Below are 12,467 nucleotides of genomic sequence, written 5' to 3'. Positions count from 1 at the left end.
TTTCAGCTGGGCACCCCTTCCTCACTGTAGCTGACCTAACTGGGCCAAGCTTTTGTACAGGTAGCGGGGAGGGAGGGGAGGGAGCCAACCCAGGGGCTTGTATGTTTAATGTGCCATTTCCTGTCTCTAGGAAGACCACAGGGTGGTGATGGCTGTGGGGAGCTTGGGCATCCTTCAGTCCACTGGTATCTAGCCAGCATCTACCTAGTTTGAGGCTCGGACTCCTTTTGGCTCAGGGGAGGGGGGAGAGTCAATAAGCCAGCAACAAGCCCATGCACAGCCATGATGGCCAGAAACGGAGCTCTCACCACCCCAAGAATCAGGCCTGTGGGTCATGGCACAAGGCTTGCCTCCAGAAATCCACTCAGCTGCCCCCTTGTCAGGGAAGGCAGCCTTTCCTGGCTCCGCTCCTTCCAGACCAGGCCAGTCTTCTGAATTAGTACCCTCAGAGTCCCACGCTCTTCTCCTTTAAAGGTCTTTCCGCAGTTGAAATCTTAGTAGGATTTTTTTTTTTTTTTTTTTTTTGCTGTACGCGGGCCTCTCACTGTGGCCTCTCCCGTTGTGGAGCACAGGCTCCGGACACGCAGGCTCAGTGGCCATGGTTCATGGGCCCAGCCGCTCCGCGGCATGTGGGATCCTCCCGGACAGGGGCACGAACCCGTGTCCCCTCCATCGGCAGGCGGACCCTCAACCACTGCGCCACAAGGGAAGCCCTAATAGGATTCTTTGATGTCTCTCCCCGACCATTCTAGAAACTTCAGGGCCTGGTTGAGGGCTTTGTTTCCTCACTGCAGTCGACTTGAAAAAAATGCACAACATAAGAGCTGTGAGTTGAGTTTATTCAGTTTCTCACTGAGCTCTGAGAAACTGTTCCGAAGAGGTAACGGAGGAGCCGGGATATATATATAAAATTTTTTTGTATGTCTGGGACCATGCTGGGGGGGGTGGGAGGGGCTCTGGAAACACAACAGTGTAAAGAAATAAAATGTTGCCTGTCATTCCAGTTCTACAAGGATCAAGCCGTTAGCCACTGCAGTCGCCCACCCAATGGAAAGAAAAACACCTAGTCGAACATAACAAGATTACTGCTAACCACAAAGAACAGGCATCTTAAGTTAATGATTGAGTACTTTTCTATGTTTGGGAAGACACAGGAATCTAGGGTGACTGAATTTTTTCTTCAGATGTGTCTCTTAACTACCTAGGGGCGGTGTCCAAAGCACAGAATTTCCCTCAGGTGCACTGTGGGTGGATGGATGGTGGGGGACCGCAGCGGCTAATGGCTGATTTCCAGAGCCTCCCCTAGGCATTGTCCCTGACATACAAGGAGCACTCAACAAATGCACTGATAAGGGAGAAAGCCAAGTAATACCATTCCCTTTTACCGGCAATAGAACTGGCCCAGACAGGAGATCCAACTGCTTTATGCCCCTATTTCTATAGTAGGAGGACCAGGGAGCACAAGCCCACACCTAAGGGCCTCCCAGGTCCTCCACCTTCTTCTCCTCCTCCTCTGCTCCTCCAAGGGCACTGCAGAGCCAGGCCCCAGCCCCAGAAACAAGATAAGCTTCCCAGGGAAAGATCCTGTGGCAGGAGGGGAGCAAGTGACAGCCTGTTTATAACAACAACAGCACTTACAATGTATCAGACGCTTTTTCCACAGCAACTTTTTGAGGCAGGTTCTATCAGCACCACCATTTTAAAGGTGAAGAAGTGGAGGTACAAAGAGCTAAATGGCATGTCCAAGATAGTAGCGGGGCCTAGGTGATGGAACTGAGGCAGTAGAGTTGGAGGCTGCACTCTTATCCACTGAGTCGCCCCTGTCACAGCGCAGAACATCAGCATAGACATCGGAAGTCATGTGTTCTTGGGCTTCCCTGGTGGCGCAGTGGATGAGAGTCTGCTGGCCAGTGAAGGGGACACAGGTTCAATCCCTGGTTCCAGGAAGATCCCACATGCTGCGGAGCAGCTAGGCCTGTGTGCCACAACTACTGAGCCTGTGCTTTAGAGCCCAAGTGCCACAACTACTGAAGCCCCCGCGCTTAGAGCCCGTGCTCCGCAACAAGAGAAGCCCCCGCTCTCTACAACCAGAGAAAGCCCTCGTGCAGCAACGAAGACCCAACGCAGCCGAAAATAAACAAAAAAAAAATTTTTTTTTAATTAAAAAAAAAAAAAAAAGTCGTGTGTTCTTCTAGCTCAGCCTTGAGTGTCCAATGTCCTTGTTTCTTCATGAGTCAATTGAGATCCTTGATAACATCTAGCCAATAGAGTTGTTGGGACATTAATGCACTTAGAGTTTAGTACAGTGCCCAGCACATAATAAGCGATCAATGAATGTTAATTATTGATATTCTTGTTACTGTTATGGGTGTTCTGCACCTGAGGAATGCAGGGCTGTATCCTGGCACGGTCTGCAGTTGAGGTCACTCTGTAAACCAGGGGTACGGGGCCCCTCGCCTCCCCTCCCCAGCCCAGAGAGGGAGGGGCCGAGAGGAAGGGGGCCCACCACTCCTGGCCCCGCCCCACCAGGCTTAAAAAAAGAAAAAAAAAAAGAAAAAGACGCTGGGCGCAGGCGCAGAAAGCCGAGCTGTAAGCCTAGCGGCAGCTCAGCATGGAGGGACGCGCGAATTCCCGGGGCGAGTCCCGCGCCTGGCCCGCCGGGCCCGTGCTGTGCCGCGGCTGCGTGGAGCCTCTCATCTTCCTTGCCAACTTCGCCTTGGTCCTGCAGGGCCCGGTCACCACGCAGTACCTGTGGCACCGCTTCAGTGCCGACCTTGGCTACAACGGCACTCGTGACAGGGGCAGCTGCACCAACCATAGCGTGGACCCCACCGCGCAGGTAGGGGCGGCGGGGAGAAGCGAGGAGCGTGCCAGGGGCGGGCCCTGGGGGCAGCGGAGTGGGCGGGGCCTGCGTAAAGGTTGGGGGCAGCCCAGTGGGTTAGGATATTAGGTGGTGGGCGGGGCCGGAGCAAAGTTGGGGCTTGACTGAGAAATGCGTTGCGGGGATGCTTAAAGTTGATCTAGGTAAAGCGAGTTTGAGGGTTAACAAAAGAGGGTGTCCACTGAAAAAAAATGCATAAACTGAGGGACTTCCCTGGTGGCGCAGTGGTTGGGAATCTGCCTGCCAATGCAGGGGACACGGGTTCGAGCCCTGGTCCGGAAAGATCCACATGCCGCGGAGCAGCTAAGCCCGTGCGCCACAACTACTGAGCCTGCGCTCTAGAGCCCGCGAAGCCTGCGAGCCACAACTACTGAGCCCACGTGCCACAACTACTAAAGCCCGCGCACCTAGAGCCCGTGCTCCGCAACAAGAGAAGCCACCACAGTGAGAAGACCGCGCCGTGCAACGAAGACCCAACACAACCAAAAATAAATTAAAAAAAAAAAAAAAGCACAAACTGAAAGTTGAGAATTATGTTTTATTTGGCAGACTTTCTGAGGACTCAGGCCCGGGAGGCAGTCTCTGAGATAGCTCTGAGGGACTGTTCCCAAGAGGTAAGGGAGGCGCCAGGATATATAGGAGTTTTGCAATAAAAACCAGGTAGTTGGAACATCAAAAGATTACTGTTAATTGAGGAAAACCAGACATCTCAAGTTACTGGGCTTTTTTTTTTTTTTTTTTTGGCTGCACCACCTGGCTTGTGGGCTCTTAGTTTTTTAACCAGGGATTGAACCCAGCCCCAGCCGTGAAAGCACCAAGTCCTAAAAATTGGACCACCAGGGAATTCCCACGAGTCAATGAATTTAGCACTTTTCTAAGTAAGGGAAGATGCAGGAGCCTGGGCTTATTGAAATCACTCCTCTGATATGCACCTTAGCTCTCTAGAGCCAGTATCCTGTTCTGTCCCATCCTGGGTCTGTACTTGGGGCTGGCTGCAGTGGCTGAGGGCTTGGCTGTCGGCAGCCTGTTGGTCTCCATCCTGAGTTACATCAGGGCTCAGCATCAGGGGCGGCAGTAGTGGCTGAGGGCTCGATGGCCGCAGCATCCATTGTTTGCCGATGCGGCAGGCAGCAGTTTTCATTCACAGTGCTAAAAGTAAGAGAACGGATCTTGCCCATTTCCCATACCCCTCCAGTGTCAGTTTTTAAGAGTTGTACTAAAATTCTCTGAGGTTTAGGGCTCCAAAGAAAGTCCTCATCCCTGTATCTCCCAGGTTGGTGATGGTGTGGGCGATGGGCAGCCCAGAGTGAGGAACGGCACCCTGGTAATAAGACTCTTGCCTCCGCAGAAAGTGGAGACGCTTACCTCCCACTGGACCCTCTACATGAACATGGGCGGCTTCCTGGTGGGACTCTTCTCGTCCACCCTGCTGGGTGCCTGGAGTGACTGTGTGGGCCGCCGCCCGCTGCTGGTGCTGGCCTCCCTCGGCCTGCTGCTCCAGACCGTGCTGTCCATCTTTGTGGTACAGCTGCAGCTCCACGTTGGCTACTTCGTGCTGGGCCGCATCCTTTGTGCCCTCCTCGGCGATTTCAGCGGCCTCCTGGCTGCTGGCTTTGCCTCCGTGGCAGATGTCAGCTCCAGCCGCACCCGTTCCATCCGAATGGCCCTGCTGGAAGCGTGCATCGGGGTGGCAGGGATGCTGGCGAGTCTCATTGGTGGCAACTGGCTCCAGGAGCAGGGTTATGCCAACCCTTTCTGGTTGGCCTTGGCCGTGCTGATTGCCATGACTCTCTATGCAGCATTCTGCTTTGGTGAAACAGTGAAAGAGGCGACACCCGCCCGGCTCTTCACACTCCGTCACCACCGATCCATCGTCCAGCTCTATGTGACCCAGGCCCCGGAGAAGTCCAGGAAGCACTTAGCCCTGTACTCGTTGACCATCTTCGTGGTGATCACTGTGCACCTTGGGGCCCAGGACATCCTGACCCTCTATGAGCTGAGCACACCCCTCTGCTGGGACTCTAGGCTGATTGGCTACGGTTCTGCGGCTCAGCACCTCCCATACCTCACCAGCCTGCTGGGCCTGCGGCTTCTGCAGTACTGCCTGGCCGACACCTGGGTGGCTGAGATCGGTCTGGCCTTCAACATCATGGGGATGGTGGTCTTTGCATTTGCTACCATTACACCCCTCATGTTCACAGGTAAAGTGTGTGTGGGTTCAGGGACCGTTTGTCTCAGAATTGCTGGGTGAAAACTGGGGACTGGCCACCTGCTGCCGCCAAACGTAGTTCATGCCCATGTCTTCGGAAACATCACTGTGCCCCTAGCCTGCACTGGAGGACAGACAACTAAGAAACCTCATAAAAATGCCATCTTTGTTATACAGAAAATATAGACCTTCAATAGCCAAAGTAATTCATTCACATTACCAACCATAAATATTGTTAGTAAGATAGAGCCAAAGACAAAAATATGGCTCTTACACTAATTGCTCCACTCCTTGGCCTCCCACAGCCTATATTCCTGGTGCTCTTAAGCAAAGTCCAAGCCATTAATGCCTTAATACTCACTTCTCTGATAAGAATCACAGGACCTATCTCAAATATCCTTGGTCAGCTGCTTTGGGTTTTTAAAAAAGCCAGTCTTCTCAGACCGCAGCTATCAAATTCCTGCTTGTGTTAGTTCTTCTTTTCTTTCTTTCCTTTTTTTTTTGGTGGGAGGGGGCAGCTGCGAATGAGGAAGTTAGCTTTCCTGAATGGACAGATTTATTTTAATAGAGCCCTAAAATGTGTACAGTCAGCCATTCTGTAATCACAGATTTCCTAATGTGGCCGCTCGCCTGGACAGTGCTGACGGGGACCAGGTACCTTTTTCTCCTGCCCACAGCATCTTCCATGGACTCGGTGCTGGGCTCAACGCCTTCGGGGGTGCAGAGATGTTGAAGACACTGTCATTGCCCTGGGATTTGGGGGCCTTTCCCCTGAAGGGGCCCTGGGGGGCCTCATCGTGAATGCACTTCACAGGCACCACTGTTTTTTAGCAGTTTGCAGTTTTTGTTGAGGAGGTAACAGTTGCACAAGGGAGAGAAATGGTTATGAAGGAAACAGTGTAAGCCTGTGAGTAACTAAATGTCAAGGGAAAAGGAACTTGCATTTACTGTGTGCTTGCTGTCCCCCATCATTGTCTCCTTCCCCGTCAGGGAAGTTCTTCCTGTGTCCAATCCGAGTCCCTCGTGGGGTAGATACAGGACCTCTGCTACGTCTCACTTGGGCACCCCTCTCCCCAAGCCCATTTCCTTGATGATTGTTTCTTTCCTCACAGGGTACGGGCTCCTCTTCCTGTCGTTGGTCGTCACGCCTGTCATCCGGGCCAAACTCTCCAGGCTGGTGAGAGAGTCAGAGCAGGGTGAGTATCAGGGTGAGCCTGTGTCTGGCTCCTCACGCCCAGTGTTTCCTGAACTGCGCAGAGGGTAGCCACGGGCCAGGAGGCAGCTTACCTTCCTCCCTCCCACCCTGGAGAAATAAGTAGCCAAGACAACTGCATTGCTGTCACAGCGCCCAGGGCTGGCAGGGAACCACAGCGATTTGGATTTTCAGACCACAGCGTTGGAATTTGCAGTCAGCAGCTTACGATTATGTTCTTTTGCATAAGCCAAGCAGAGGATTTACTCTTTCCAGACTTCAGCTTTTCCATCTGTAAAATGGATGTGACGATGCCAGAGTTCCCTGCTTCTCTGGGGTCAGAGTGTCCAACTTTGTGATGTAGGTTTCACTGTCTCCACGTGGCGATGAAGCAGAGGCCCAGAGGGTTAAATTGATTCACCTGAGGTCACTCAGTAAGTGGTGGAACTAGGATGCACACCCAGGTCTGTTTCTAAGAGCAGCAGATCTGGGGATCTGGGTTTTAGTCCTGGCTCTGTCACAGCGGCTCTGTGATCTGGGCCTGTTTCCTCATCTGTAACACATGTGAATTGCTCTTTTTTTGTGTGTGGGGGGGAGGGGTTCTTTTATAGTTTTTTAAATTTAATTAATTAATTAATTTTTGGCTGCATTGGATCTTCGTTGCTGCATGTGGGCTTTCTCTAGTTGTGGCGAGCGGGGGCTACTCTTCGTTGCGGTGTTCAGGCTTCTCATTGCGGTGGCTTCTCTTGTTACAGAGCACAGACTCTAGGTGCACAGGCTTCAGTAGTTGTGGCACGAGGGCTCAGTAGTTGTGGCTCGCAGGCTCTTGAGTGCAGGCTCAGTAGTTGCGGTGCTCAGGCTTAGTTGCTCTGCGGCATGTGGGATCTTCCCGGACCAGGGCTCGAACCCGTGTCCCCTGCATTGGCAGGTGGGTTCTTAACCACTGCGCCACCAGGGAAGTCCTGTGAATTGCTCTTGATGACATCTGTAGGCCCTTCGAGCTCTGACAGTCTGATAGTTTAATCTCAACTTTTGTTGGGCTGTTGCTTATTTTGCAAAATTTGTGTTCTGCTGGCATATCGATTCTATTTATTTTTAAATTTTTGGCTGCGTTGGGTCTTCCTTGCTGTGCGCAGGCTTTTCTCTAGTTGCAGTGAGCGGGGTCTACTCTTTGTTGCCGTGCGCGGGCTTCTCATTGCAGTGGCTTCTCTTGTTGCGGAGCACGGGCTCTGGGCGAAAGGGCTTCAGTAGTTGTGGCTCACGGGCTTAGTTGCTCTGTGGCATGTGGGATATTCCGGACCAGGGTTCGAACCCGTGTCTCCTGCATTGGCAGGTGGATTCTTAACCACTGTGACATCAGGGAAGTCCCATGCTGTCATATCTATAAAGAATAGCTTATCAGGCCTCTTGGTCTTAGATCCCAATCCGGAAACATGTGGCTCATCCACTTTTTCCCATCTGCCCTGGAAGTAGGATCTGGTGATAGCAGAGACTCTGGTGCCATGTATAGCCCACCATGGGTTCTGTTATCCTCAGAACCCATGTGCCTTCATTCATTCACTCAATAAGCATTTTTCTAGCACCTTCACTGTGCCCAGAGATGCCAAGGGGAACAGGAGAAAAGAACAGCTCTTACTAACTGACTGCCTTCAGGGGGCCAGGCCCTGTGATAGGTGCATTACATGCGATTGTAGTGTTACCAACAATCTATGAAAGGTATTATCCTTATTTAACAGAAGGGGGACAGAAACCCAGAAAGATAAGTGTCTTATTCGGTGATCACACAGCTGATAAGTGTTGAAACTGAGAATTAGCCCAGAAATTTATCCTAAACAGGAGATGATTCCAAAGGGGATAAACCTAAAACCATTTTATCAGACTTTATCAGACTTTTGCTAGGAGATATCACATGTACTTGTAATATAGAGGTTTAATAAGAGCCATTTGTTTTGTAGCACAGGCGCTTTCCATGCATGACCTCATCGAAGCCTTATCACAACACATGATGTAGGAGTCATAGCTGAGGAAGGTGACACTCAGAGAGGTTAAGTGACTTGCTCCAGGTCACACAGCTGCGAGGTAGTGGTGTCAGGATTTGCATTTGGGTCTTTCAAATTCCTGAGTGTGCTATTTATTTCTTCACAGGTGCTCTCTTTTCTGCTGTGGCCTGTGTGAATGGCTTGGCCATGCTGACAGCCTCCGGCATCTTCAACTCGCTCTACCCAGCCACCCTGAACTTCATGAAGGGCTTCCCTTTCCTCCTGGGAGCTGGCCTCCTCTTCATCCCGGCCGTCCTGATTGGGTAATGCAGGGCCCTGACCCAGGCTCAAAATGGACCCCTTCAACCTAAATGTATCCTCTTCTTCCTCCTCCTTCCAACCTCCTCAGTCCTGGAGCTCTTCCCCTGTGGGTGTCTCAGTCCCAGCCTGACTCTCGCCTTGCAGCTGGTTGCCTAATCGTCTGGGAGCGATTCCCCGGTAGCAGGGCAGAGGCTGGTAGGGGAAGGGTCAGGCTCACAGTGCTTCTTGGCAAGGCTATGTTCTCGCACCCAGTTCCCCTCATCCCCCTCCATTTCCATTTTACAGATGGAACTACGGTGGCAGAAATGTGCTAAAGGGAAGCCTGGAGAGCTTCCTCGGCTAGTTGTGACCGGGCCACATGCTAACCTGACCCACTTGTTTCTTCCCCCAGAGCCCTCTGTCTCTGGACATTGTCTTCCACCTCTCAGCTTGGGGAGGGGGATACCTGGACCAGCCCATCCGATAAAGCCTGTGTCACTTCTTCAGGAGTTGAGGGTCCCCCCGTGTTAAATCTGGACTCTCTCTCTGGTCTCTCACAGGATACTGGAAAGGGCTAATCATTGCCCTGAATTCCAGCAGTTTTCCCAGAGCCCCTGATCTGCCTGGACCAGAGGGCAGGGGGCGAGAGGAGCAACGTGAACGCCAACCAGCTGGAAGTACACGCCTCTGGGTCCCAGTCCTCAGCAGCAGCGGCAGCTCCCCTCAAAGGGCAGTGTTCACCTTGGACCAGGTGGTCAAGCTAGACCAAGGCCCCCACCTCATCCACGCCGTGCCTGCCTGTGATTCTAGGATCTGGAATTGTAACCCAGACAGTCCCACTCAGGGCGGGCGGTGTGGGAGCCATTTGGAACAGGCATCTGTTAACCCTTTAGTCCATCAATCACATAGAACCCTCCAGGGGAGAGGAGAGGTCCTGATGGAGGGACCAGTTGAAGCATGAGGGCAGCACCTCTGCTTCCAACCCAAACTGTGCAGCCCACCGTGCTCAGTTCACGGCCAAGCAGCTACCAGTCACTCCTTAGTGATGAATACGGTACCACTGGTCAGTGCCAGCTCTGGGGGAAGGGAGGGTTGTGGGAGGGACTTGGTACCACCTGGAGGGAGAGTGCTGCTATCTCTGCGTGGGGATCAATCCCCTGGGCTTAGCAGTGCCAATCATAATAAGAAGTCTGTATAATCACCCTGGAATGAAACTTCCGGCCCCCAAGGCATTGGGCTGTGGGGCCTTCTGTTTTCCTGTTCCTAGTTTGCCCACTGTAGGTCAGATAGCAGTGGCTGCTGGAAGGGACAGGGGCCCCTGAGTTGCCATGGGATTGGTACTGGGCGTGGCCAGCTCAGTCCTCATCGGACTGCCCATTCTCTTCTCCGGAGCTGCTGGGAGGCGAAGGGCTGCCACGCTTGCATCGGGTCAGCAGAGAAGCTCCGGGCAGAGCCCTGGCCGCTCATTCCTCAGGGTCAGAGACCTACTCCCTGAAGACACCTTGCTGTGGTCTTCCTGGCTACACCAAACCAAGCAGAATCAGTTTTTGTTACCACTCAGCCCTCTAACACCTCCCATTGCTGGGCATTTCAGCAGGGCCATGTGCTGACACCATCCCTCGAGCATCTGTAGCTCAACAGGAACCTGGAGATGGGCCCGACTCCCCAGAGAATGAGGGGCCCATTTCTAGGGCGTTAGGAAAGCCTGGACCTGAAGTTGAAAGGCAGAATGGGATTTGGTATTAAGGCACTGGCTTTGATGAGGGCCATAAGCCCCCAAACAAATCAGATGACACTTGACTCTTCAAAACAGAATTGGCCACAGGGCATGGCCCCCCTGCTGGTATTTCTACCCTCATTCTCTCTCACCTGCCCTGCTAGCCAGTTTTCTGGCTAGAAATCTCGCAGGTAAAACGTGGCCCAGGGCAAACTAGGGTCAGCTGTGGTCCTCTGTAGCCTGGGCCTGTTTCCAGATTACCATCTCACTGTCCCCTGTCGTTGGGAGATCACGCAAGGAGAGGCCCCCTCCACTGACTGTCCCAGCAATGAGGGTGGTAGGAAAAAGGCTCTGGGCTGGCCTCAGGCCCAGGCTCTACTCCGGGCATTGCCTCTGGTTCGTGTGTGGCCTTGAGCAAGGCCCTCTATGAAGGGTTAGATCAGCAATGCCTCTAATTGTTTGATCATGGTTGGACAAGTTAGGAAACACTAGATTAAATACTGTTTTAAGATCCTTCCTGTCTCATACATTCTAGAATGGAATGAATGCCTCTATTCGTGGACCTAGGGGAAGGATAAATGAGTTGGAGCTGGACTTTTGACTTTTGAGTGTTTCTTGGTCAGTCATGAGCAATTCTTGGTCTTGGAGAGGGGTGGGGTGAGGCTGACTCAGCCCCGACCTGGGAGCAGCAGCTACAGCCCAGCCAAGCAGAAAACCCTGACCCCGCAGACCAGGCTGCGATGCCAGAGCCGGCTGGGGGGCGGGGGGTGAAAGGCTGTCTCTCAGCCCTTTGTCTCAGGACCGGCCCTGTGAGACCACGCCCAGGTGGAAGGTGCGGGCCAGGGTGCCTGCCCTGGCTGCGATCTGGGCAGTGTTTGTTACGGCCGGGGAGGCTGGCCCCTGAACACACTGGCCTGGCCAGGGGAGGCTCGTCACTTCAGCTGCTCCGGTGGGGCCCGGAGGCTGGGCTGTGATTCCCCAGAGAGACAGGAGGCAGGCAGCAGTAGAGAGTATGCCAAACAGAAAAAGAAACAGTGCTGGGCAACCTCTCTGAGTACTGCCCATGAGGGACCTCAGGAGGGAGTGGGACTGATTGGGGACAAAAAGACAGAAGGCTTCCCCTGGAGGAGACTCATCACACTGTATTGTTATTGTCTCTGCTCTTGAGGGCAACATCCAGTCTGCCTCAGTCACCGTCGTATCCAGGACACCGGTGGGCATTCGTGCGGCAAGAAGGAAAAGGGTCAAGTGCAGTCAGAGGACCGGCTAGAGGCAGTATCTTTGACAGGGAGGCGAGTGGAAGGAAGGAGTTCCAAGCCTGGAGCGAGACCTTTGACTTTCTGACGATGTGGCCCAAGAGCTCCGAGGGGCCTGGCCAGCACCTGCAGGAGGTGGCTCTGGGAGCTGAGCCAGCCTTCAGGTGTGAACCCACTGCCCTCAGGAGGGGAGGGGAGGGGCAGGGCAGGTGCCCGCTGAGCCCATTAGCTGGAGCCTGCATTTATTGGAAGGAGGATGCTTTCTTGCTCTCCTACCCCGGTGGAGGAAGGGGCGGAGGGACACTCCTGCTAGGTTATTTCTTTACAGCCCCTGAGTCAGCCTTCTGTTGTGAAAGCCTGTCCCCCCACGGCTAGATTCTTTGGGGCAAGAGGGAAGCCAGCCGTCTGTGGAGCAAGCCGTCTGATTCTCAGTCCCCCCGGCAGTGGACTGAGCGCCAGGAGGCCAGGTTTGCATCCTGGGGTTGCCACTGGTGACTTGGGAAAATGACATTCAGTTCCTTCTCTGTAAGATGGAGATAATACCAGGTAAGGCTGCTCTGATGATTAGAGACCATGGAGTGAAGTGTCAGGGAAATGGCAAACGTTTGTGGGCATTTGTGTTTCAGTCTTGCTTCCTAAGGTATCATTCCTTGATCACCAGCTTCAGCCCAGGTGGGAGTTTGTGAGAAGTGCAGGAACTCGGGCCCCACCCCAGGTGTCCTGAATGGGATTTTAACAAAATTCCCAGGTGATTCGAATGCACCCCATGCCCTTCCTCAGGATCTTGCCTCTTCCCAGGGAACTACAGGTTCTGCCCAGGCTACTGCTGCTGCCACAGGGGGGCTGCCTCGCCCCAGCTCCCCCTGAGCCAGTTCGGGGGCAGCCTTGGACGGGTGAGGGGCTGAGGAAGGGAGCTGGGCCATGATGGGCAGA

The 12,467-nt window shown here is 53.3% G+C and overlaps 1 protein-coding gene across 1 annotated transcript; it reads left to right on the top strand.

Annotated features, from left to right (window-relative positions):
- Positions 1–2,572: 2,572 nt before the first annotated feature.
- On the top strand, positions 2,573–11,255 carry SLC46A1 (solute carrier family 46 member 1). The gene is made up of 5 exons (XM_004267138.4): positions 2,573–2,839; positions 4,230–5,082; positions 6,203–6,286; positions 8,428–8,584; positions 9,122–11,255. Exons 1-5 carry the CDS (start codon positions 2,612–2,614, stop codon positions 9,177–9,179), a joined length of 1,380 nt encoding a protein of 459 aa, XP_004267186.1. The 5' UTR covers positions 2,573–2,611; the 3' UTR covers positions 9,180–11,255.
- Positions 11,256–12,467: the final 1,212 nt, after the last annotated feature.

The sequence above is a fragment of the Orcinus orca genome, chromosome 19, assembly GCF_937001465.1.
Source record: "Orcinus orca chromosome 19, mOrcOrc1.1, whole genome shotgun sequence".
Lineage (NCBI taxonomy): Eukaryota > Metazoa > Chordata > Mammalia > Artiodactyla > Delphinidae > Orcinus > Orcinus orca.
This window is presented reverse-complemented; position numbering and strand designations above follow the sequence as displayed.